This window comes from Pan paniscus, chromosome 6, assembly GCF_029289425.2.
Source record: "Pan paniscus chromosome 6, NHGRI_mPanPan1-v2.0_pri, whole genome shotgun sequence".
In the NCBI taxonomy this organism is placed as follows: domain Eukaryota; kingdom Metazoa; phylum Chordata; class Mammalia; order Primates; family Hominidae; genus Pan; species Pan paniscus.
Window position 1 is genome coordinate 120,564,427 of NC_073255.2, and position 25,049 is coordinate 120,589,475.

At 50.4% G+C, this 25,049-nt stretch overlaps 2 protein-coding genes and 1 pseudogene across 5 annotated transcripts in view; 1 reads left to right on the top strand and 2 right to left on the bottom strand.

Moving 5' to 3' along the window:
- Positions 1-22,522, bottom strand: part of LOC129398187 (DNA-directed RNA polymerase II subunit RPB11-a-like) — a 30,962-nt gene extending 8,440 nt beyond the window's left edge. Inside the window, exons 1-5 of one of the 4 annotated variants that reach the window (XR_008625921.2) lie at positions 22,343-22,503; positions 19,717-19,806; positions 17,892-18,066; positions 16,879-16,974; positions 2,360-3,307 (exon numbers count right to left, since the gene is read on the bottom strand). Coding sequence is in view for 1 of the 4 variants with exons in the window: in XM_055114770.2 (XP_054970745.1) it covers positions 17,730-18,066; positions 19,717-19,806; positions 22,343-22,395 (480 nt within the window). In the remaining 3 variants the exon portion in view is untranslated. Of the gene's footprint in view, positions 1-2,359; positions 3,308-12,234; positions 12,265-15,125; positions 18,067-19,716; positions 19,807-22,342 lie in introns of those variants that run through there. The other 3 variants (XR_008625919.2, XR_008625918.2, XM_055114770.2) reach the window with 3 other exon arrangements.
- LOC117981266 (speedy protein E5-like) lies at positions 3,285-12,046 on the top strand (annotated as a pseudogene).
- A 962-nt stretch (positions 22,523-23,484) lies between the features above and the next one.
- On the bottom strand, positions 23,485-24,320 carry LOC103785787 (uncharacterized). The gene has a single exon (XM_055114767.2). The coding sequence runs from the start codon at positions 24,176-24,178 to the stop codon at positions 23,660-23,662; it is 519 nt and encodes a 172-aa protein (XP_054970742.1). The 5' UTR covers positions 24,179-24,320; the 3' UTR covers positions 23,485-23,659.
- Positions 24,321-25,049: the final 729 nt, after the last annotated feature.

Consider the following 25,049-nt stretch of genomic DNA (forward strand, 5'->3'; position numbering starts at 1 on the left):
CTTCCTTAGTACCTGGGATTACAGGCACATGTCACCATGTCCATCTAATTTTTAAATTTTTTACTTTTTCTTTTTTTTTTTGAGATGGAGTCTAGCTTTGCTGTCCAGGCTGGACTGCAATGGCATGATCCTAGCTCACTACAACCACCGCCTCCTGGGTTCAAGCGATTCTCCTGCCTCAGCCTCCCAAGTAGCTAGGATTACAGGTGCCCACCACCATGCCCGGCTAATTTTTGTATTTTTAGTAGAGATGGGGTTTCACCATGTTGGCCAGGCTGGTCTCAAACTCCTGACCTCAAATGATCCATCCCCCTCGGCCTCCCAAAGTGCTGGGATTACAGGCATGAGCCACTGCGCTCAGCCAATTTTTAAATTTTTTCTGGAGATGGGGTGCTCGCTATGTTGCCCAGGCTGGTCTCAAACTCTAGGCCTCAAGTCCTCCTGCCCCGACCTCCCAAAGTGCTGAGATTACGGGCATGAGCCACTGTGCTCAGCCCCAACAATTATTTTTGACAGATAATAGGGACGTCTCCTTGCTCTCTGTGTCTGGCCAAGTAGCCCCAGGTGACACTCTTTTTTTTTTTTTTTTTTTTGAGATGGAGTCGTGCTCTGTTGCCCAGCCTGGAGTTCAATGCCGTGGTCTTGGCTCACTGCAATCTCCGCCTCCTGGGTTTAAGTGATTCTCCTGCCTCAGCCTCCAGAGGAGCTGGGACTACAGGTATGTGCCACCACACCTGGCTAATGTTCTTATTTTTAGTAGAGACGGGATTTCGCCATGTTGGCCAGGCTGGTCTCGAACTCCAGACCTCATGATCCACCCGCCTTGGCCTCCTAACGTGCTGGGATTACAGGTGTGAGCCACCATGCCCAGCCGTGACACTCGTTTTATAGCATCAGGCTGGTGAACAGAATGTCATGGCTTCTGGGCAGAGACCAGCTTCCATGCCGTGTCCTGTCTTCCTAGTGCAGATGTCCCCAGCTGCAGTGAGTACCAGTGTGAGGGAATGGGCTCCAGACTCCCAGAGGGGCCACAGGGATGGCCACGCCAAGCTCTGGGGAGTAGTCGATTCCCCAGCACCTGCCTGCCCATGCACCTTTGGGGTGACTCATGAGACAGGGTGGGGCTCCCACCTGCCCTCTCCCAAAAGGCAATCAGCTATAAAGGCTCTCAGAGGCCCACCCAGCCCCAGGTCATCAAACAAGCCCCAGTTCCATGGCAACCATTATACCCATTCATCAAGGAGATGTAGAGGGAGGTGCTTCCTGGTTCACGCCACCCTCAGCAGAGACAGACCCCAGATCTGGGCCCAGGACTTTGTGCAGGGAGGGGAAATGCAGGTGACTCAGCCCCTATTCCTCCATCAAACCAGGCTTGAAGATGGGTTAAATCAGAGCTTTTCATTCCACAAAAGAGAAATTTTAATGGGGTCAGAACATTGATCTTCTAATATTTGAAAGCCTGTTAACTAGGAGAGAGAGAGCAAACTATTTTGTTGTAGGAGGACCCACCCAGCTCTGACGGTTTAAAGCGTCATGAATGCGAATTTGAACTCCAGAAAAGCAGAGCTTCCTAACAATGGGACTTCCACAGCTATGGGATCTGCTTCCTCTTTCAGTTTGTGCCTTTTCTATGAGCGAGAGACTCCTAGGAAAGCAGCAGCCCATTAGGAAAACGTGTGGGAACTCACTCCCAGGTTCTTTATTTTTTTTGAGATGGAGTTTTGCTCTTGTTGCCCAGGCTGGAGCACAATGGTGCGATCTTGGCTCCCTGCAACCTGCGCACCATGAGTTCAAGTGATTCTCCAGCGCCCTCTCCTGAGTAGCTGCGATTACAGGCATCCACCACCATGCCTGGCTAATTTTTTGTATTTTTAGTAGAGATGGGGTTTCACCATGTTGTCCAGGCTGGACTCAAACTCCTGACCTCAAGTGATCCACCCACTTTGGCCTCCCAAAGTGCTGGGATTACAGGCATGAGCCACTGAGCCCAGCTGGGAACCCACAGGTTTTTTGGATGGTCTCTGAATGTCATGTAACTCCTTTATTTTTTATCAAAAAAATTTTTTTTGACACAATATCTTGCTGTGTTGCCCAGACTGGAGTGCAGTGGCAAGATCATAGCTCACTGCAGCTTCTAACCCCTGGGCTCAAGTGATCTTCCTGTCACATGAGTCTCCCAAGTAGTTGGAACACAGGTGCCAGCCACCACACCTGGCTAATTTGGTTTGGTTTTGTTTTTTTAGAGATGGGCTCTTGCTATGTTGCCTATACTGGTCTTGAACTGCTGGCCTCAGGCAATCTTCCTCCCTTGGCCACCCAAAGTGCTGCAATTACAAGCATGAGCCACTGTGCACAGCTGAAATTTTTCGACTTAGTCTTTTTGTACATGTGATATTTTATTCATAGAATCCATAAATGGAAGGGAAATTTCTGAGTTCAGAGCAAGACATATGATACAAAACTTGATATGTAGACTAGAGTTTCTTAGCCGAACTGGAGGGGCTGGCTTAGGTAATCCATGGATTCCCTGAAATTGGGGACACCATTGGAAATATGTGTGAGCTCAGGGGCAGTTTCCTATGATTTTTAGGCCTCAAAATGTCTCTTGGACTCAAAATTGCCCTAGGGCAGAGGACGTGTGTACCCCCAGTATAGAATCTCGGACAGTGAATGTGAGTAAACATTCGGCAGAAAAGCTCTGCCAAACTGAGTGCTCTCATGTGATTTTTTCATCAAGTCAGTATTCCTGGGATCTCTTGTACATGATAATCTCACTCTTGTACATGATAATCTCACTCTTATAAGGTTTCATCGTTTCTGCTTACCCTAGTTTTCTTTCCCACTCTGTTCCCTCTCCCACCAGACTGGACTCTGAAATGGGCATGTACAGAGACGAAGAGACCCCAACATGCTTCAGGCTTTGAGTGGAGAGGACACAGCCTCTGCTGGGACAGGGAACAGAGGGATGTGGAGTCCCTGAAGATGCTTTTGGACAATGGTCTGAGGTTGGGACAGTGGCAGGAGATACCATTCACCCAGGATCTCCAGGACAAGAGATCAGCCTGGCAGTTATATGTGTTTTTTTTCAAACTGGTTGCCAGGTTGGCATGAGCCATGACATCAGAGATTCCGACCTTCCTGATTGGAGGGACCGGACTCCGTGGTGCCTGGAGATCAGTTGGACAACAGTATCTTCTCAGAGCTGTTCTCCACTCCTGACTTCTCCTAGGCTTGAGAATTGATAACATACTCTTCTGGATCCTAGCAGTGTCCAGAAGAAGGCCATGGACAGAACGGAGACTAGGTTCTGTAAGAGGGGACAGATTACGGGAAAGATCATGACCAGCCGTCAACCGCACCCCCAGAATGAGCAGAGTCCCCAGCGGAGCACCTCGGGGTACCCCCTCCAGGAGGTGGTGGATGATGAAGTGTTGGGACCATCAGGTGAGGGGACTGGTGGAAGAAGAGGTGGGATAGGATTGACTAAGACGAAGGAAGGGGGCCAGGTACGGTGGCTCACGCCTGTAACCCCAGCACTTTGGGAGGCCGAGGCGGGCGGATCACCTGAGGTCAGGAGTTCAAGGCCAGCCTGGCCAGTATGGTGAAACCCCATCTCTACTAAAAGTATAAAAATTAGCCAAGTGGTAGTGGTGCACACCTGTAATCCCAGCTACTCAGGAGGCTGAGACAGGAGAATCACTTGAGACTGGGAGGAAGAGGTTGCAGTGAGCTGAGATCACGCTACTGCACTCCAAAAAGAAAAAAAAGAAAAGAAGGATCAGCGGTCAGGAAGGAGAACCTGAGGAGGGTGTGTGGGAAGAATGGAGAAATTCAGGCTGGGTGCGGTGGCTCACACCTGTAACCCCAGAACTTTGGGAGGCCAAGGCAGGCGGATCACTTGAGGCCAGGAGTTTGAGACCAGCCTGGCCAACATGGTGAAACCCTGTCTCTACTAAAAGTACAAAATTGAGCTGGGCATTATGGCAGGCACCTGTAATCCCAGCTACCTGAGAGGCTGAGGCAGAAGAATAAATGGAATCCAGGAGATGGATGTTGCAGTGAGCTGAGATTGCACCACTACACTCCAGCCTGGGTGACAAAGCAAGATTCTGTGTCAAAACAAAACAAAACAAAAAAGGAGGGACCCAGAGAGCCAGGGACCAGGGAATGACATGAAGCAGTGTTCGGAGGACAGAGAGAGAGAGAAGAATGGGGAGGGGAAGGAGCGGCACATGGGGTTGAGCAGAGGAGAAAATCAGAAAGATGGCTTAGAGAAGCCAGCAGTCTGCGAGTCTGGGGAGGATGGAGAGTGGTTTGGGGTTTTGGGTCGGGGTCTAAGGTGATCAGTTGCAGAAGCATTACACGGTGGCTTGGTTTCTTTACTCAGCCCCTGGGGTAGATCCCAGCCCCCCATGTAGGTCTCTTGGCTGGAAAAGGAAGAGGGAGTGGTCAGATGAATCTGCGGAGGAGCCGGAGAAGGAGCTCGCCCCTGAGCCTGAGGAGACCTGGGTAGTGGAGATGCTGTGGGGGCTCACGATGAAGCTGAAGCAACAGCGAGTGTCACCCATCCTCCCTGAGCACCACAAGGACTTCAACAGTCAGCTTGGTAGGAGGACACCCCAGAGAGCACCTCCAATCCTCTTCTTTCTAAAAAGAGGAAACTTCCAATAACCACACTTTTCCAATGGGAAAGATACGCCCCCAGTGGGTGAGCTCTCCATGCAGGAGGACTCAGAAGTGATCACTCATGAGGGACACTTAGTAGACGATAGAGGGCTAGGCTAGACTTGATAAAGTTTGGCGCTTGGGATGAGAAAGCTTGGTTTCGGGCCAGGTGCAGTGGCTCATGCCTGAGATCCTAGCACGTTTGGGAGGCTGAGGCAAGAGGATTGCTCGAACTCAGGACTTTGAGGCTGCAGTGAGCTATGACTGCACCACTGCACTCCAGCCTGGGTGACAGAGCAAAACCCTGTGTCAAAAGAAAAACGAAGGCCGGGTGTGGTAGCTCATGCCTGTAATCCCATTACTTTGGGAGGCTGAGATGGGTGGATCACTTGAGGTCAGTTGTTCGAGACCAACCAGACCAATATAGCGAAACCTCATTTATACTAACAATACAAAAATTAGCCAGGCATGCCTGTTATCCCAGCTACTCGGGAGGCTGAGACAGGATAATCGCTTGAACCCAGGTGGAAGAGGTTGCTTTGAGCCAAGATAGCACCACTGCATTCCATTCTGGGTGAGAGAGTGAGACGCTGTCTCAAAAAAAAAAAAAAAAGAAGGAAGGAAGGGCCCAGAAGTCAGGAAGGAGCACGTGAGGAGGGTGTGTGGGAAGAATGGAGGTACTGAGGCAGGGTGCAGTGGCTCACACCTGTAATCCCAGCACTTTGGGAGGCCAGGCAGGCAGATCACTTGAGGCCAGGAGTTGGAGACCAGCCTGGCCAACATGGTGAAACCCTGTCTCTTCTAGAAGCACAAAAATGAGCTGGGCGTTCTGGTGGGCACCTGTAATCCCAGCTACTTGGGAGGCTTAGGCAGGAGAATCACTGGAACCCAGGAGGCGGAGGTTGCAGTGAGCCAAGATCGCACCACTACACTCCAGCCTAGGCCATAAAGCAAGACTGTTTCTCAACAACAACAACAACAACAACAAAAAAAAAAAAGGGACTCAGAGAGCCAGGGACCAGGGAAGGATATGAGGAAGTGTTCTGAGGACAGAGAAACGGGAGAATGGGGAGGAGAAGGAGCGGCACGTGGAGCTCAGCAGAGGAGACAAACAGAAGGAAAGATGGCTTGGAGAAGCCAGCAGTCTGCGAGGCTGGGGAGGATGGAGAGTGGTTTGGGGTTTTGGGTCGGGCTCTAGTGTGATCAACTGCAGAAGCATTACACCGTGGCCTGGTTTCTTTACTCAGCCCCTGGGGTAGATCCCAGCCCCCTGCATAGGTCCTTTTGCTGGAAAAGGAAGATGGAGTGGTGGGACGAATCTGAGGAGTCGTTGGAGGAGGAGCCACGGAAGGTGCTCGCCCCTGAGCCTGAGGAGATCTGGGTGGCGGAGATGCTGTGTGGCCTCAAGATGAAGCTGAAGCGATGGCGAGTGTTGCTCGTGCTCCCTGAGCACCACGAGGCCTTCAACAGGCTGCTTGGTAGGAGGACACCCCAGAGAGCACCTCCAATCCTGTTCTTTCCAAAAACAGGAAACTTCCAATAACCACATTTTTCCAATGGGAAAAATATGCCCCAGTGGGTGAGCTCTCCATGTGGGAGGAATGTGAAGTGATCACTCATGAGGGACACTTAGGAGATGATAAAGGATTAGGTCAACTTGATAAAGGTCAGCGCTTGGGACAAGAAAGCTTGGTTTCAGGCCAGGCGCAGTGGCTCCCGCCTGAGATCCCAGCACGTTGGGAGGCTGAGGCAAGAGGATTGCTTGAACTCAGGACTTTGAGGCTGCAGTGAGCTATGACTACACCACTGCACTCCAGCCTGGGTGACAGAGCAAAACCCTGTCTCAAAAGAAAAACCAAGGCTGGGCACAGTAGCTCATGCATGTAATCCCAGCTACTCGGGAGGCTGAGACAGGAGAATCGCTTAAACCCGGGAGGCAGAGGTTGCAGTGAGCCAAGATCGGGCCACTGCATTCCAGCCTGGCCCACAGAGCAAGACTCTGTCTCAAAATAAATTAATAAATAAATAAAAATAAAAATCAAACAAAGAAAAACAAAATCAATAAAGAAAGTGGTTTCAGCCGTGCCCTCTGAAACTTAATGTCTCTTACTGACTTTTCTAAACCTAAGTGTCTCCATCCATAGTGGGGGATACCAAGGCCATGGTCACACCCTGATGTGACTGTCTCATGAGGAAATGATGGGAATCCCTTTATGACTCTGCAGTGGTCCCTCCGTGTCTGCTGGAGGGGGTCCTGGCTGATTCCCAGCTCTACATCCTGTAGATTCTCACACCCAGGGCCTCCTTCGGCCTCTTCTCAGGGGAGTCTCAGAGCAGGAGCCTCTCTCCCTTGCCCAGTGAAAGTCATTCTCCCCTCTCCCATCCACCTCACCCGCGGCCACAATCCTGAGACTTCCCCCCGGGAGGCACACTTCTCCTTGCTGCCCTGCTGCTCCCACGGAAACCCTGTCCTGCTTCTCACACTGACATCTGCTCTCTAATCACAGAGGATCCTGTCATTAAAAGATTCCTGGCCTGGGACAAAGATCTGAGGGTGTCGGACAAGGTAAGGTTGTTCTCCATGTAACTGTTCCTGTTCCAACGCATGGCTGGGGGGAGGGCGCAGCTTCCAAACCCACAGTTCTCCCTCCACCACCTCCCACCAGATGCTCCTACACTCTTTTTGTGTGTGTGTGTGTGTGAGAGACAGAGTCTTGCTCTGTTGCCCAGGCTGGAGGGCAGTGTCTCGATCTTGACTCACTGCAGCCGATGCCTCCCGGGTTCAAGCGATTCTCCTGCCTCAGCCTCCAAGCAGCTGGGATTACAGACATGAACCACCACGCCTGGCTAATTTTTGTGTTTTTAGTAGAAACGGGGTTTTGCCATGTTGGCCAGGTTGGTCCTGAACACCTGACCTCAGGCGATCCACCCGCCTTGGCCTCCCAAAGTGCTGAGATTATAGACGTCAGCCACTGTGCCCGACCAGCTCCCATGGTCTTGAGTCTTGGCACCCACAAATTTTTTTTTTGTGAGACAGAGTCTAGCTCTGCTCCCAGGATGGAGTGCAGTGGCATGATCATAGCTCATTGCAGCCTCTAATTCCTGGGCTCAAGCAATCTTCTTTCCTCAGCCTCCTGAGGAGCTGGGACTAGGCACATGCCACCATGCTCAACTAATTTTTGAAATGTTTGTAGAAACAGGGTCTCACTATGTTGCCCAGGTTGTTCTCGAACTGTTGGGCTCACATGATCCTCCTGTCTCCACCTCTCAAAAAGTACTGGGATCACAGGCTTGAGCCGCCACTCCCGGCTATTCTTGGTCTTTTTATGATTTGTCAGCATCTCCCTCAGGATTCTGCTGGTCTCTTGCAGAGTGAATGAGTGGCCCCTGCCTCTCCTATGGGTCCTTTGGGATCTGAGCTCTGGGCCACAGTCTGGCCGCAGCCCTGAAGCTCCTGGCCCCTCTACTCTCAGCTCTTCAGGACAGTTCTCTGCCTGGCACACAAAAGACCCTCCTGACACCAGCCGACCTAGACACACCCCCTCCAAAGATCCCATCGGAGCCCACCATCCTGGGAGCATCACCCAAAACCCTTCCTCTGGCTTCTCGGATTTGCATCCGACCTTCGAATACCCCTCCATCCCGCAATTTCCAAATGAGTACAGTCACCCCAACACTGAGGTCCCTTCTCTGATGGGCAGCCCCTCCCCAGACCCTCATTCCCCCTCTCCACAATCTTCCTCTTCCAAGATGTGACCTCTCCCTCTCTGTGTTCCTTTCTCTCCATCAGTATCTCCTGGCTATGGTCATAGCGTATTTCAGCCGGGCCGGCTTCCCCTCCTGGCTATACCAACGCATTCATTTCTTCCTGGCTCTGTGAGTGGTTTGCTGCCTCGTATCCGTCAATATCCAATGCCCTGGGACAGCGGGGGAAGTGGGATTCCAGCCTTTCATTTATTCTTTCACTTATTTGTCCTCTTTACTCTGTGTACAAAAAAGAGAGGATTATACTATCATAGACTGTTGTTTCTAAACAGAAACTCAGGCTGGGCACAGTGGCATACGCCTGTAATCCCAGCACTTTGGGAGGCCGAGGCAGGCGGATCACCTGAGGTCAGCAGTTCGAGACCAGCCTGGCCAACATGGCCAAACCCCGTCTCTACTAAAAATAGAAAAATTAGCTGGGCGTGGTGGTGTGCATCTGTAATCCCAGCTACTTGGGAGGCTGAGGCAAGAGAACCCTTTGAACCCAGGAGGTGGAGGTTGCAGTAAGCTAAGGTCGAGCCACCGCACTCCAGCCTGGGTGACAGAGTGGGACTTTTTCTCAAAAAAAAAAAAAAAAAAAAAAAAAGCCAAAAAAACAAACTCCAATGCCAGTGTACAAATAAAAGAATAAAACAAAAGGAACCATAAACCGCTCGTAAGGGGAAAAGAAAAGGAGTGGAGGAGCGGACATGCCGCTTCCTCCAGCAAGCAGACATTTCTGGTTCTTCTCTCTCTCTCCTTCCCACATCAACCACAAACGCCATCGACCTCCTCTGGGTTCCCATGACAGAGGCCACAGTTCAGGTCCCCCTCGCATCACTCGAATCCACTGTCAAATGCTCCCCGCTGGGGTCTCCTGGAGTCTCTCCCCAAGCCAGGGGGCTTCCTGGTGCAGCCTGAACATCTTTCCAAAGCACGACAACCTCACTGCCCACCTGAACAACTTCCTTAGCTGATGCCTTTCTCTATCGAGGCCAGGGTCCACAGTGTCAATTCTACCCTCTCTACAATCTCTACAAGCACACTGGCTCGCCATCTTGGTATTTCCTGGCTCGGCTTCACTGCTCCTTCCAAATGCCCTCCACTCGACTTTGTGTTTGTGTTTTCTGTCTGGGTGTCCCGCACACATGTGGCTGTGAAGGGAAGGACCCATTCCTTGAAGTCAGTTCACCCCACAGCCTCTGTGATGCCTTCCCTCATCTTCCAACTTCTGCATGCCCGTAGCTCTCTAGTTACATCCTGGACACTGGGATTAGGTCATCTGCCTTGATTACTCCCAGTCCCATTAGACTAGATGCCTGTAGAAGGCAGGGTCCTGGCAAAATATCAATGTATTCAATTTCTTTTATTTTTTTGAGATAGACTTGCCCTGTCCCCCAAGCTGGAGTGCAGTGGTGAGATCATAGCTCACCGCAGCCTCCATATCCTGGGCTCAAGCGATCCTCCCACCTCAGCTTCTTTATTAGCTCCGACTACAGGGCTGTGCCACCACACCTGGACAGTTTGTTTGTTTGTTTGTTTATTGAGACAGAGTCTTGCTCTGCCTCTCAGGCTGGAATGGAGTGGCCCAATCTCAACTCACTGCAACCTCTGCCTCCTGGGTTCACACAATTCTTATGCTTCAGCCTCCTGAGTAGCTAGGCCTAACGGGTGTGCCACCGCACCAGGCTGATTTTTGTATTTTTAGTAGAGATGGGGTTTCTCCGTGTTGACCAGGCTGGTCTCCAACTCCTGGTCTCAAGCGATCCACCTGCTTCAGCCTTCTAAAGTGCTGGGATTACAGGCATGAGCCACCGCGTCTGGCATATTTCTTATATTTTTAATAGAGACGAGGGTCTTGCTATGTTGCCCAGGCCCGTCTCAAACTCCTGGCCTCAAGTGATCCTCCTGCTTTGGCCTCCCAATGTGCTGGGATTCCAGGCGTAAGCCACCACTCTCGGCCACCAGTTGGGTTTTTGTCTCCATCCTGAAGGAGTGGGAGACGCCCTTGATCAGGTCTCTGTCCAGCAGAGCCCTCCTGAGGAAGGCATGGCTCTCTGCAGGGTGGGTGCCAGTCCTGAGCTAGGGACGGTCCCTTACCTTCCTCTCTGGGAAGCTGACCTCAGCCGGAGGCCTCTCCTGGTGGTGCCCCTGAGCAGCAACCTGATTTCTGTCCTCAGCTACCTGGCCAATGACATGGAGGAGGATGACGAGGACTCCAAATAAAACATCTTCCACTTCCTGTATGGGAAGAACCGCTCTCGCATACCCTTGCTTCGTAAGCGTCGGTTTCAGTTAGGCCGTTCCATGAACCCGAGGGCCAGGAAGAACCGCTCTCGCATACCCTTGCTTCGTAAGCGTCGGTTTCAGTTAGGCCGTTCCATGAACCCGAGGGCCAGGAAGAACCGCTCTCGCATACCCTTGCTCCGTAAGCGTCAGTTCCAGTTACGCCGTTGCATGAACCCGAGGGCCAGGAAGAACCGCTCTCAGATAGTCCTGTTCCAGAAACGTCGGTTCCACTTCTTCTGTTCCATGAGCGGCAGGGCTTGGTTTCCCCGGAGGAGTTGGAGGAGGTGAGTGGGGCCTGGGGAGGTGGAGGAGGTGGGGAGGAATTGGGTGGGCTGGAGGCTGGATGAGGGGAGAGAGGGGTATCCTGGCGAGTCCCCGTCTTCTCAAAGGGCGTTTGTTTTTCCAGATCCAGGCTTATGACCCAGAGCACTGGGTGTGGGCGCGAGATCGCGCTCGCCTTTCCTAGAGCTCCAGGGACCGTGGAGGCCTGAGGTCATCGGCCTGAGAGAAGGTACATCTGCATCCTCCGGGGTAAAGGCAGAATATTGGGGTCTATTTCGGAAATCCGAAGAACCCAATTGCTTGATCCGGCTTCAAGCCTGGGCAACGTGGCGAGATCCCCTCTCCACAAAAATACAAAAATTAGCCAGGTGATGTGGGACGCATCTCTACTCCCAACTACTCAGGAGGCTGAGGTGGGAGGATCGCTGGAGCCTGGAAGGTCGGGGCTGCACGGAGCCCTGATCCTGCCACTGCACTCCAGTCTGGGCGACAGAGTGAGACCCTGCCTCAAAAATAATCATAAATACTGAGTTTGGGGAGGTTCATTATGATTGACGCACTTGAGTTACCGATTTGGGTCGAGGGTTCAGTGAAGCTTTGGTTTACATCTTGTGCAGCTAACCACGTTGAGCACAGAGCATGAGACTTCGTCATGAGGAAGTAGGATTAAGGATTAGGCTTCTGGACTCGTGGTTCGTGATGTTGTCACATTAGAAACACATCTAGCATGGTTACAAGTTTAGATCTTAAGTGACACAAAAGGCCCCAGCTGTGATGAAGTCCAAAGCCACATTCTCTGAGGGTGCCCTACTCCCTGGGCAGACCCACCCAAAGTCCTTGCTATGAAGCAGATCACTGGGGCTGACCTTGGGTGTATTAAGTGAGTTTTGGAGTCGTGGTCACCAAAGTGTGAGTTTCACAGTTGAACATGATGGTTCAGAAGCAGGGTATAGAATGAAAGGCAGCAGATAAAATTGCATTTCTCAATTGCTCTGAACTCTAGACTTGACATGGGACGTGAATAACCTTCCTGTCTAGAGAGCTGCCTCCTTGAAGTGTGACATTGTCTCTCTCACTTCCAGAACACCGGACCCAGGGGAGATGTGGATTTTCAGCAGGAACTTTATTCCAATGCTAATGGCAGACACCAGGAAGGAGGAGAGGAACCATTTGTGCAGATCATCTAGAAGAACCTGGACCATTCTTGATGGAGCTGAATACAGTCATCACGTTGTCCTCCTAGGAGCAGGGGTGGGGGAGGGGGGTGGGGTCCTTCTAGGAGTCCTTGGAGAAAAGTAAGAAACCAGGAGTGTTTCCAGTTCCACCCTTTCCTGCGGCACCACCTCCCTTTTTATATTGCTGAATTCCAACCTCCCTGGGGCGGAACCTGGAGGTCCTGTTTCTTACGGACTTGGCTGCCACAGTCCAGGAGCATTTGAAGGCACAATGCAGGGGCTCAGATTGGCACAGAATTCTTTTGTGAAATATCAGTGCCACAGATTGTAACAGATAGCTTCATGCACACTCTGCATTTTATTGGTTTGTTTGGAAAATGTCGGCCATTGAATTATTCATAGATTTATTTCAAATAGTTTGGAAATTGTTGTACTTTTGAAAACATGCTGTTCCTGTAGTTTTTTGATGAGAGTTATAGTTGTTATATACACATAAAGATAATTTTCTTTTCATGTTTAAGAGACAATTCTTTTTATCCTAAATATTTTATTATCTTTAAATTATAGAAATTTTTATTTGCTGTTTAGGTTTGTGACTGAATTGTGAGAATTCAGTTGTGATTTTTAACATGTCTCAGATATATATACTAACACGTCTAATATATACTATCTATTTTATTGGTTTATTTTGAAAAACATGGGTATAGAATTATTTAAATATTATTTTATTTATTTAAATATTAAATATATTTATTTCTTTAAATATTATTATTACTTTAAATATTATTTTAAATATTTTGGAAATACTGGTATTTTTGAATAGATGCTGTTTCTATAAAGCTGTGTGATGGGTATTATAACTGTTATATACACATACATATAATTTTGTTTTCCTTTTTAAGAGAGGATTCTTTTCATCCTAAATCTTTTACCTTTCAATCTTTGTATGTATTATTACACGTGCTGCTGAAGGGAGCATGGTTTTTATCTATGATACTTAGTTAACATATATATTACATTTATAGCTATGTAGTAGTTCCCCTAAATTCTTGTAAAAATAAATTTTTATTTGATATTTCATATATGTTTGAAATGTGAGAATTCAGATGTAATTTTTTACCTTGTTTTGGCATGTTTGTATGTTACTTTAAAGAGGATGTGTGTTCTAAAGGAGGACATGAGCTGTGTGTTTTCAAGAGAACAATAGAGTGCGTCTCTTGGGGAAACATAATAAAAATGAACTTTTCTCACCTTCACAGCAATTGTGATCATATTGATCTGGATTATTTGCTGCCCAGTGATATTTTTCCTTAATGGGGTTGTGGTTATTTGAACATATTTATTAGCTCTGGAAGATAATCCTGTGCTGTTTTTTATGTAGAAAAAAACAAGGCTGGGTGCAGTGCTCACACCTACAATCCCTGCAGTTTTGGAGGTCATGGCGGGAGGATCACCTGAGGCCAGGAGTTTGAGGCCAGCCTCAGCAACATAGCATCTACATCTATTTTTAATTTTTATTTTTTAAAGAAAAACAATAGAAGAGAAAGCTGATCCCAAGCTACAGGGTTTTTTTTGTTTGTTTGTTTTGGAGACAGAGTCTTGCTCTGTCTCCCAGGCTGGAGTGCAGTGGCACAACCTCGGCTCCCTGCAACTTTCACCTCTGGGTTCAAACAAATTCTCCTGCCTCAGCCTCCCAAGTAGCTGGGACTACAGGCACCTGTCTGTACGTCCGACCAACTTTTGTAAAAATAGTAGAGACAAGGTTTCACCATGTTGACCAGGCTGGTGTCGAACTCCTGACTTTAAGTGATCCACCCACCTCGGCCTCCCAAAGTGCTGGGATTACAGGCATGAGCTACTGCGCCCAGATGCCAAGCTAGAGTTTTAAGGCAGGAAATGAGAGAAAGATATTGAGAGAGGAAAACCAGGTGGTAAGAAAACTCTAAAGGTGGCCGGGCGTGGTGGCTAATGTCCATGATCCTGGCAGGAGTTTGAGACCAGCCTGGCCAACATGGTGAAACCCTGTCTCTACTAAAAATACAAAAATTAGGCAGGCGTGGTGGTGCACGCCTATAATCCCAGCTATTTGGGAGGCTGAGGCAGGAGAATCACTAGCAGAGATTGTGTCTCCTCAGCCCCTCTCAAAAAAAAAAAAAAAAAAAGAAAGAAAGTTCCTGCAGCAGTTAAAGCTGTGAAAGACAGGCACTCTGCCATGCAATTCTTTGTGATTTTTCTCTTTTCTTTTTGGAGTTGGGGTCTTGCGCTGTCACCCAGACTGGGGTGCAGTGGTGTGGTCATAGCTCACTGTGGCCTCAGACTCAAGCTCAAGCGATCCTGTTACCTTGCCTTTCAAATTGCTGGGATTATAAGCATGAGCCACTGCATCTGGCCTGTGTGACACAATTCTGTTTTTTGTCTTTTTTTTTTGGGGGGGGGGGATGGAGTCTCGCTCTGTCACCCAGGCTGGAGTGCGATGGCGTGATCTTGGCTCAATGCAAGCTCCGCCTCCTGGGTTCACGCCATTCTCCTGCCTCAGCCTCCCGAGTAGCTGGGACTACAGGTGCCCGCCACCATGCCTGGCTAATTTTTTGTATTTTTAGTAGAGATGGGGTTTCACTGTGTTAGCCAGGATGGTCTCGATCTCCTGACCTCGTGATCTGCCCGCCTTGGCCTCCCAAAGTGCTAGGATTACAGGCGTGAGCCACTGCGCCCAGCCTATGTGATGCAATTCTGATGTCAACTCCCTGATGTTACCTCAAATGCCACAGGTTAAGGCCACCAGCCCCCACTAGGTTGCCCTCGCTTTAGACACACCTGCAGGCTTGGGTGTCCTCAGACCACATGTACTTCTCACCAACTGGCTGCAAATTTGGAGGTTCCCACCATGCCCTCAAGTTCGATAACTCACTAAAACAATCACAGAATGCAGAAAAGCATGATACTTTCTTTCTCTTTTTTTTTTTTTTGAGACGGAGTCTTGCTCTGTCGCCCAGGCTGGAGTACAGTGGCCATCATGCTTGGCTAATTTTTGTATTTGTATTAGAGACGGGGTTTCGCCATGTTGGCCAGGCTGGTCTTGAACTCCTGACCTCAGGTGATCCACCCGCCTTGGCATCCCAAAATGCTGGGATTATAGGCATAGCCACCATGCCCGGTCGACTTCTAGAGTTTCAATAACAGAGATGTGATTCAAGAAGGGAGACATGTTTTGTAGATGGCAGGAGCTTCATGAAAAGAAGCCAATGAAGGGCAGGACGTGTAGCTGTCTACCTACAGGAAACCAGCCAGGAGCCTCCCCACAGGGACTTCAGCACAGATGGCCCGGAAAATCTGCATTAACCTGACCTCTGGACCTAAGAGAGGACAAGGCCTTGACCATTTCTACAGACTCACAAGATGCAATCTCTGTGGTCCATGCCCGTGGTGTGATCTGGGAAACAGGGGGCCTTCTAAATGCCAACAACAAGGAAATCAAATGTGCAACAAACAGAAATACCGGCATTGACGTGGGCCATGGAGAGGCCTAAACAGATGACTGCAGTTCACTGTTAAGGTCATCAAAGGGGTGACTCTGAAATAATAAATTTCAGATGCCACGGCCCAAATAGCTGCATGAGGTGGGGAAGTCCTCCACATGCCTCTGCTTCCTTCGGTACCTGTTTATGAAATCAGCTGAGGTACTTCCCTGGGGAATTTCCTTTCTCTTTCTTTCTTTCGAGACGGAGTCTTGCTCTGTCGCCGAGGCTAGAGTGCAGTGGTGCAATCTCGGCTCAATGTAACCTCTCCCTCCTGGGTTTTAGCAATTCTCCTGCATCAGACTACTGAGTAGCTGAGATTACAGGTGCATGCCACCATGCCCAGTTAATATTTGTATTTTTAGTAGGGACAGGGTTTCACCATCTAGGCCAGGCTGGTCTTGAACTCCTGGCCTCGTGATCCACCCGTCTTGGCCTCCCAAAGTGCTGGGATTACAGGTGTGAGCCATCACGCCCGGACTTTTGTTTTATTTTTTGAGACGACGTTTCACTCTTGTTGCCCACGCTGGAGTGCAATGGCCCGATCTCAGCTCACTGCCACCTCCTCCTCCCAGGTTCAAGTGATTATCCTGCCTCAGCCTCTCGAGTAGCTGGGATTACAGGCACCCAACACCAAACCCAGCTAACTTATTGTATTTTTAGTAGAGATGGGATGTCACCATGTTGGCCAGGATGGTCTTGAACCCCTGACCTCTAATGATCCACCTGAATTGGTTTCCCAAAATGTTGGGATTACAGGCACAAGCCACTGCGCCCAGCCCCTCCCATACCTCTTTTGGTCAAGGCAGCACAATTCAGAAGAATCTTGCCAGGGAAGACTGGTAAATGGACGTCGACGTGATGCCTATGGCTCCTGGTGGATTTAGATACCTCCTGGTGCTTATTGATATCTTTACTACCAGTTGCACAGGGGCTTTTCCATGCCAGACTGAAAACGCAGGAGATCAATGATCAACCTTCAACTATTTACTAGCAGAACACTGAGGGGACTGTGCGGTCACCAATACCTCCTATTGCACTTGGATAAACACCTCCCAGGAAATAGAGATGAATAGAAAGGACATAGTCAAACAAGCAGAATGGCTGCATTCCTTCAACCAGAAGGGCCATTAGTCTGTTTTCACACTGCTATAAAGAACTATGAGAAACTGGGTAATTTATGAAGAAAAGAGGTTTAATTGACTCACAGTTCTGCAGGCTGTACAGGAAGCGTGGCTGGGGAGGCCTCAGGAAACTGACAATCACGGCAGAAGGCGAAGGGGAAACAGGCACGTCTGGCCATGCTGGAGCAGGAGAGACAGAGAGAGTGAAGTGGGAGGGCTGCACGCTTTTAAACAACCAGATCCCACAAGCGCTCACTCAATATCACGAGAACAGCAAGGGGGAAGTCGGCCCCCATGAGCCAATCACCTCCCACCAGGTCCCTCCCACAACACTGGGAATTACAATTTGACATGAGATTTGGGTGTGGATACAGAGCTGAACCATGTCAAGGGTAGTTCAACCGCTGAGATTGATTGATTAATTGATTGACTGAGATGGAGTCCTGCTCTGTTACCTAGGCTGGAGTGCAGTGGCACAATCTCAGCTCACTGCAACCTCTGCCTCCCGGGTTCAAGCGATTCTCCTGCCTCAGCCTCCCGAGTAGCTGGGACTACAGCACATGCCACCATGCCTAGCTAATTTTTGTATTTTTAGTAGAGACAGGGCTTCACCATGTTTGCCAGGCTGGTCTTGAACTCCTGACCTCGTGATCACCCTGCCTCGGCTTTTCTTTGCTGTGGCTCTTTCCCCTCTAAACTGTTCTAGATTCCCAGGCGCCCTGCCAGGAACAGGTGTGGGCCACCCGGGGGTGAGCTGCCTCCCAGAGGCCTGGAAGGACCAGGCCTTGCCAATCACCGACAAGGGACGTAGAAGAGCACCCCCAAAGGACAGTAGGTCCCCGCCCCGATCTGGCCCACAGCACCCGAGGGACCCTGCAGCACTACAGAAGTCCCATGGGGCAGACGGGAGCCACAGGCCCAGACTCCACAGCCCCTCAGTCCACATGTCCTGGAGCCTGTGGTGGAAGTCCCTGCTCTTCCATCACCGCTGCCTCTCCCCTAGGACCTCCGAAGAAACAGGCCAGGGCTGTCCCAGGCCTGGGCACACGGGCCAGTGTCCAGCCCACCCCGTCTGCCCCTCCAGGCCCCGCCCTCACCCGGAAGCGCTCCTCCAGCAGGGACAGCTCACTGATGAGGTCGGTGATGGCGTTGGTAAAGGCTTCCTGGGGGCTGTAGTCCGGCGTGGTCTGCACTCGGATGATGATCTTGTGCTCCAAGGGGTGGGGGACTTTGTAGCCAGCAAATAGCACTTGCGGGTCCTTTAGGAGTTGTCTGAGGTCCAGGGACAGACAGTGTGAGGGTCTAGCCTCATGCCCAAGCTGGGTAGCAGCCAGCTCAGAGCAGAAGAACAGACTTTCTAGCCAAAAATCCCCCCCAACTTTTTTCCCCAAAAGTCTTCAAGGAAAGTAACACTTTTAGGAAGATACCTCATGTGGGGACACCCTACCCCCGCCATACACACACACTCTGCATCCATGAGGTTGAAGGACCCGAGCTGGAAACAGATTCCAGCAACCTCTTCCCACTGGGCACTGCAGTGCTGGCAAAGAAATCTCCCAGGCAGTGAATGTCCAGCCAGTGTTCAGTGACTCAGACCCAAAAAGCCCACAAAGAGCCTCCACGCAGCAAAAAAAGGCAGCAGGAGAGGAGGGCCAGCTCCCGGCAGTGAGTGGAATGCAAATGGAACTCTGCCCTCCGAGCAGCACAGCCGCCAGCGGCTGGCCACGCACACTGGGCCTTGTGCCATGGGGCTGCGTCGCGTACTGTGCCCTGGGCACGCAGGGGTCTCCTCTAGAGCGGCTCAGAGTGGTGTGAGTACCACAAGGGGGACCCGTGCATAGGTGGCAACACTGAGCTCAAGAGCAGGGGAGAAGCAAGGCCCCAGGAGAGCTTGGGTGCCCCACTGGCTGGGCTCCGGGCAGGAGTCCTCCATCCCCATGCCTGACCACACCAGGAGACTGGGCAGACCCCACTCACAGACGGGGAAAAGCCTGGCTTTGCTGGTGGCACCAGAGGGAAGAGCCAAGTCTACAGTAAAATGACAAGTCCCTGGGCTAGAATGGCAGACACATCCCTGACCAACCACCTGGCTAGGACCTCACTGGTATAAACAAACACCCACCAACCAATGCAGGGTGCCCATTAGGGGCACTGGATAGCCACAGAACTCCTACTTCTTTCTCTTGTTAAATAGAAGTTCTAGTCTCTGCCACATACATCTTAGAGGCCCAGGTGGCACTGAGGTCACAAACGGGTGGCATGAGGGGAGCTAATCTTGACTGCTTTTCAATGTCCCTCAGCATAAATAACACACAGGCCTACTGTGCTGGAATCTGCTGCTCGTTCATTTACAGAATGTGCACTTAATGGTGAATGTAAGGCCGGGCGCGGTAGCTCACGTCTCTAATCCCAGCACTTTGGGAAGCCGGCAGGTGGATCACCTGAGGTCAGGAGTTCGAGACCAGCCTGGCCAACACAGTGAATCCCCGTCTCTACTAAAAACACAAAAATTAGCCGGGCATCATGGCATGGGCCTGTAGTCCCAGCTACTAGGAAGGCTGAAGCAGGAGAATCACTTGAACCCGGGAGGCGGAGGTTGCAGTGAGCAAGATCGTGCCATTGCACTCCAGCCTGGGCAACAAAGAGAGAAAATTCCATCTCAAAAACAAACAAACAAAAAAACAGTGAATGTAAATGCACATGTTCATCCACAGAATAAGCCACTACAGAAGCGTGGCTTATGTGAAGACATGGAGGTCGGTATCATTTTGATAAAAAGGTACCAAGATTATAAAATGCCCAGAGCAAGCCCCCAGAAGGACTTCCCGTAGCTCAGAGAGGCTGAGGAAGACTTGGAACTTGTGCTTTGCCAAGAGGGGCCCATTAAACACAGCCCCTGAGAGCCCGTGACGGGAAACTTACGTCTTAATGATGTTTCCCAGTGTGTGGTCTTCTTTGTTGATGGTGAATAAACAGGCATTGGGTACCTTGGTGTCCTTGTTAATGGTGATCCTAGGAAGACACAGAGGCCACAGATGAGGAGCAGGGGCTCCCCTCCTCCCACCCTGAGTCTAAACCCTGTCTCCTCCCGGCCAGGTGTGGTGGCTCGTGCCTGTAATCCCAACACTTTGGGAGGCTGAGGTGGATGGATGACCTGAGGTCAGAAGTTCAAGACCAGCCTGCCCAACATGGCAAAACCCTGTCTGTACTAAAAATACAAAGAAAAAAAAAATTAGCTGAGTGTGGTGATCCATGCCTGTAGTCCTAGCTACTTGGGAGACTGAGGCAGGAGAATCACTTGAACCTGGGAGGTGGAGTTGCAGTGAGCCGAGATCATGCCACTGCACTCCAGCCTGGGCAACAGAGTGGAACTCTGTATCAAAAATATAAAAATAAAAAGGAAAAATAAGCTCTGCCTCTTCCTGAAGGCCTTTCTCAATCTCTTCATCCCATAAAGGCCTCGCCAACCCGGTCCCCTACTTCCTGCTACCCCAGGTCTATGGAACCTTGGCCTTTTCTGAATTCCTCCTTTTTTTTTTCCGGTAGAGATGGGGTTTTGCCTTGTTGTCCTCGCTGGTCTTGAACTCCTCGCCTCAAATGATCTCTCCTGCTGCCCAGGCTGGAGTGCAGTGGTGTGATCATAGCTCACTGCAGCCTCCAACTCCTCGGCTAGTGATCCTCCCGCCTTAGCCTCCTGAGTAGCTGGGACCACAGGCGCACGTCATCATGCCTGGCCTGTTCCTTTTTTCTTATGCCAACATAATGAAGCAACCAAAAGGTGAAGAAGAGAGGCCCTGAAGTTACACGGTGAGGCTGGTCCTGACCCCGTGAGTTCCGAAAGCAACCATCCCCCTGGCTGGAGTGTGCAGTCCTTCCATCCATTCCCCAAAACAAGTCATGCTCTGGCATTTACTATGATTTTAGTGAACGCTTAGATGGACAAAGACAGGAAACTTCCATTGGATTTTCCAAGACAAGGGGTTTTCAGAGTGCAGTTCCCAGATAAGCAGCATCAGAATCCCCTGGGAACTTGTTAGAGTCTCCCACCTCCCACTGACTGGACCCAGAACTCTGGAGGTGGGGCGCAGGGATCTATGGTTTAAGAAGCCCTTCAGGTGATTCTAATGCACACTCAATTTGAGGGCAACTATGCTGACAGTAAAATCTCACACAGGTGAGAGGTATCAAGTTGAATATCCTTTTTTCTAAGGTGGTTTCTCCAGGCTGACACCACACACATTTTAGGGTGCATCATTCTTTCCTGTGGGGTGTTGTCTTGTGGACATTGTAGGACATCAGCAGCATCCCTGACCTCTATCCAGTAGATTCCAGTCATAACCCCCTTTGACAACCAATAATGTTCTCAGTTATTGCCACATGTCCCTTGTGGGGCCAAAGGGTCCCCAGTTGAGAGTCTGCTCTAAAGGAGGCCGAAGTGGCTGGCAAGGGCCAGACCAAGACCTCTGCACGCCAACCTGGGAACAATAAGAGCCAATGGTTATGAGGTTTTCCAGGTGCTGAGCTTTGGACCAAGAGTTTTACACAAATTACCTCATCCAATTCTTTTTATTTTGAGACAGGATTGCGCTCAGTCGCCCAGGCTGGAGTGCAGTGATGCGATCAAAGCTCACTGCAGCCTGGAACTCCTGTGCTCAAGCAATCCTCCCACCTGAGCCTCCCAAAGTGCCGGGATTAAAAGCGTGAACCAGCGCACCTGGCCAGATCCCTTTTTTTGTTTTTTGAAACGGAGTTTCGCTCTTGTTGCTCAGGCTGCAGTGCAATGGCGTGATCTCCGCTCACCTCAACCTCCACTTCCCAGGTTCAAGTGATTCTCCTGCCTCAGCCTTCTGAGTAGCTGGGATTACAGGCACCTGCCACCACGCCCGGCTAATTTTGTATTTTTAGTAGAGACAGGGTTTCTCCATGTTGGTCAGGCTGGTCTTGAACTCCCGACCTCAGGTGATCCGCCCGCCTCGGGCTCCCAAAGTGCTGGGATTACAGGTGTCAGCCACCGCACCCGGCCTGAATCCCACGTTTAAGTACAGTAATAAACTCATTTTCCAGATGAGGAAACAGGGCCTCCGACAGATCAAGCCACTCGCCCACAGATACTGAGTGAGCCCAAGCTCTCTCCCCTGGACTCCTTCAACCAGTAGGCAGCGAGGAGCCACTGCGGCTTTTACGCAGGCCGCTGACAGATCGGAGGGAATGAAGGATGGAGGTGGCGGGCGAGAGACAAAAGAGGAAGCTGCCAGATCCCAGAGGAAAAGGGCTATGGAGAACCAGACACTCTGGGTTCGAATACAAGCGCCGCCACTTCCTGTGTCCGGGGCAACTTGCTCGCCTCCAAGCCTCCGTGTCCTCATCTGCAAAATGGACACCCTCGCGACTGCCTCACGGAACGGCCTTAAATTTGGCTGACACAGGCCAAGCGGACGATCAAGCAAAAGCTGTTTCCCTCCCGGGGCAAGAGATGGGCAGGAGACACCCCAGAATGCGACAGCCGCAGGCCCGCGCACCTCGGCCCGCCGCAGCCGGCGTCACTTACTTCTTCTCGCCCTCGAAGAGCACGAACGACTCGAAGGCTGGAGGGGCGTTCATGGTCCCACCGCCGTTGCGTCCAGACCCCAAGTGTCCGCCGCCGCCGCCACCAGAGCCCTAATAAGAGGCCTCTTCCGGATTACTCCGGCGGGGCAAACCCGCGCAAGGATCGGCTCATCGCCCCCTGTCGGGCTGGAGGATCTTGCGCAGGCGCGAGAAAACCCCGAGAGGCCAGTGCCTCTGCGCATGCGTCGGTGGCGAGCGCACCGCCCCCCACGCCCCCCGGCATGGCTTTCCCCCGTGGGCGCTTTTCGGCGCATGCTCAGAGCGCCGGCAGGGCTGTTCTGCCCCTACAGAGTCCTCCTAGTCCTGGCTGAGCGGGAACCTCAAGCTGTACCTTTCTCCTTTCCCCATGTCCCTTGATCTCTCTTTGGAAACATGCACCCCCTTGGAGTGCGCAGCAGGAGGCCCCTGAATAGAGAGAATAAAGCTAAGGGGTAGTGGACAGCTGCGGCTAGCAGCCGTAGGGGGAGCAGAAGATCTCGTGGCCAGAGGCAGATCTATGATAAGCCCCCTGCCCAGGCTGCCTATACCGACTGCTGCAGGACCTCTGCCTGGGGGGTGCAGCTGGCTTGTTAGCCGGGAGGGACAATTGGGTGAGGGATGCAGAAGGAGGCAGGTGTATACAGCAGTGAGAGGGGAGCCCGTAGGGTTACGTACATCTTTTTATATATTATTATTATTATTTAGAGACAGTGTCTCCCTCTGTCACCCAGGCTGAAGTACAGTGGCGCCATCATGCAGCCTCCAACTCCTGGGCTCCAGAGATCCTCCTGCCTCAGCCTCCCGATAGTTAGGACTGCAGGCATATGCCATCACACCTAGCTATTTTTTTTTTTTTTTTGGAGATGGTGGGTGGGGGGGGCCTCCCTATGTTGCCCAGGCTGGTATTGAACTCCTGGCCTCCAGCAGTCCTCCAGCCTCAGCCTCCCAAAGTGCACTTGGTGGATGTGGGCAGCAAGCCACCCAGGTGCCAAGGCAAGAGACCGAGGGCACGAGCTGTTCCAGTATAATAAAATATATAAAATAAGAATAGTTATACTAGATATAGATCTTAGATATGATTATATATGAATCATTAATCATTAGTTTGTAGTGATTATTCTTTATTCCAATATTATAATAATCCTCGCTCTACAATCATAACCTAGGAAAAACCAGGCCATAAAGGGATAGGAGCTGAGGGGACAGTGAGGAGTGACCAGAAGACAAGAGTGCGAGCTTTCTGTTATGCCCGGACAGGGCCACCAGAGGGCTCCTTGGTCTAGCGGTAACGCCAGCATCTGGGAAGACACCTGTTGCCAAGCCGACTGTGGTCTAGCGGTAGCGTTAGTGTCAAGGAAAAACACCCGCTACTTAGCAGACCGGGAAAGGGAGTGTACAGTGAGATCAGGATGAGGGTGGTGAGGTGGTGATCAGGGGGACCCATGCTTCTGCTCAGGGGGTTGGCAGAAGCCAGCAAGGCTTGGGGTTTCCCTGTTTGGAGCTCTCCAAGTTGAGAGTGCAGAGGAGTGTGAGATGCGTGTGAAAATGCAAACTTGGCTCTCCCTGACTGGAGGCTAGCATTGGGTGAGTCTCTGGTAGGACCAGGCCATGTATACTTTTTAAGCTTTTTTATTCTTGAAAAGTTCAAAGATATACAAAGATAGACTATGCAGGATAATGAGCCCCCACATACTCCGCATCTCTTGTCTGTAATTATCAGCTCGTGGCTACCTCTACCTCTCCCCTCTACCTCTTGTCTCATCTCTACCTCTCCCCCTGACCCCTGCCTCTGGGTCATTTTGCAGCAAATCCCAAATGCCTATATCATTTATCCTAAATATTCCATAAACATTCCACTATGTAGCTCTGAAAGATAAGGACGCTTACAACACAACTGCAATATCTTTTTTGTTTGTTTTTGTAAAGACGGGGATTTCGCCACGTTGCCCAGGCTGGTCTTGAACTCCTGAGCTCAAGCGATTCTCCCACCTCAGCCTGCCAAGTAGCTGGGATTACAGGCATGTGCCACTGTGCCCAGCCAAGTGCAGTATCTTATCACACCTTTACAAAATTAATAATTCCAATCATCCTATAGTTGATCAGTGTTCAGATTTCCAATTGCCTCATAAAAAGATCATTTCTTAACATTTTGTTTTGTTGCAATTGGTTGCTGTAAGTCACCTAAATATCTTGTCTCTTTTTTATACTTTTTATTGTAGTAAAATAGGTATAACATACAATTTGCCATTTGAACCATTTTAAGTGTTTAACTCAGTGGTGTTAATTACATTCACAATGTGTAGCCATCACCACTATTTAGTTCAAAAATTTCAAGTCTCCTTTATTTTCTTTTTCTTTTTTTTTTTTTTAATTTTAGGGACTAGGTTTTGCTATGTTGCCCAGGCTGGCCTTAAACTCCTGGCCTCAAGGTGATCCTTCTGCCTTGGCCTCCCGAGTAACTGGGACTAGAGGTGTGCACCATCACACCCAGCTTCAAGTCTCTTTTAATTATTATAAAGTTCTGGCCATGCACAGTGGCTCGCAACTGTAATCTCAGCACTTTCGGAGGCCAAGGCGGTCAGATCACCTGAGGTCAGGAGTTCAAGACCAGTCTGGCCAACATGGAGAAACTCCGTCTCTACTAAAAATACAAGAATTAGCTGGGCGTG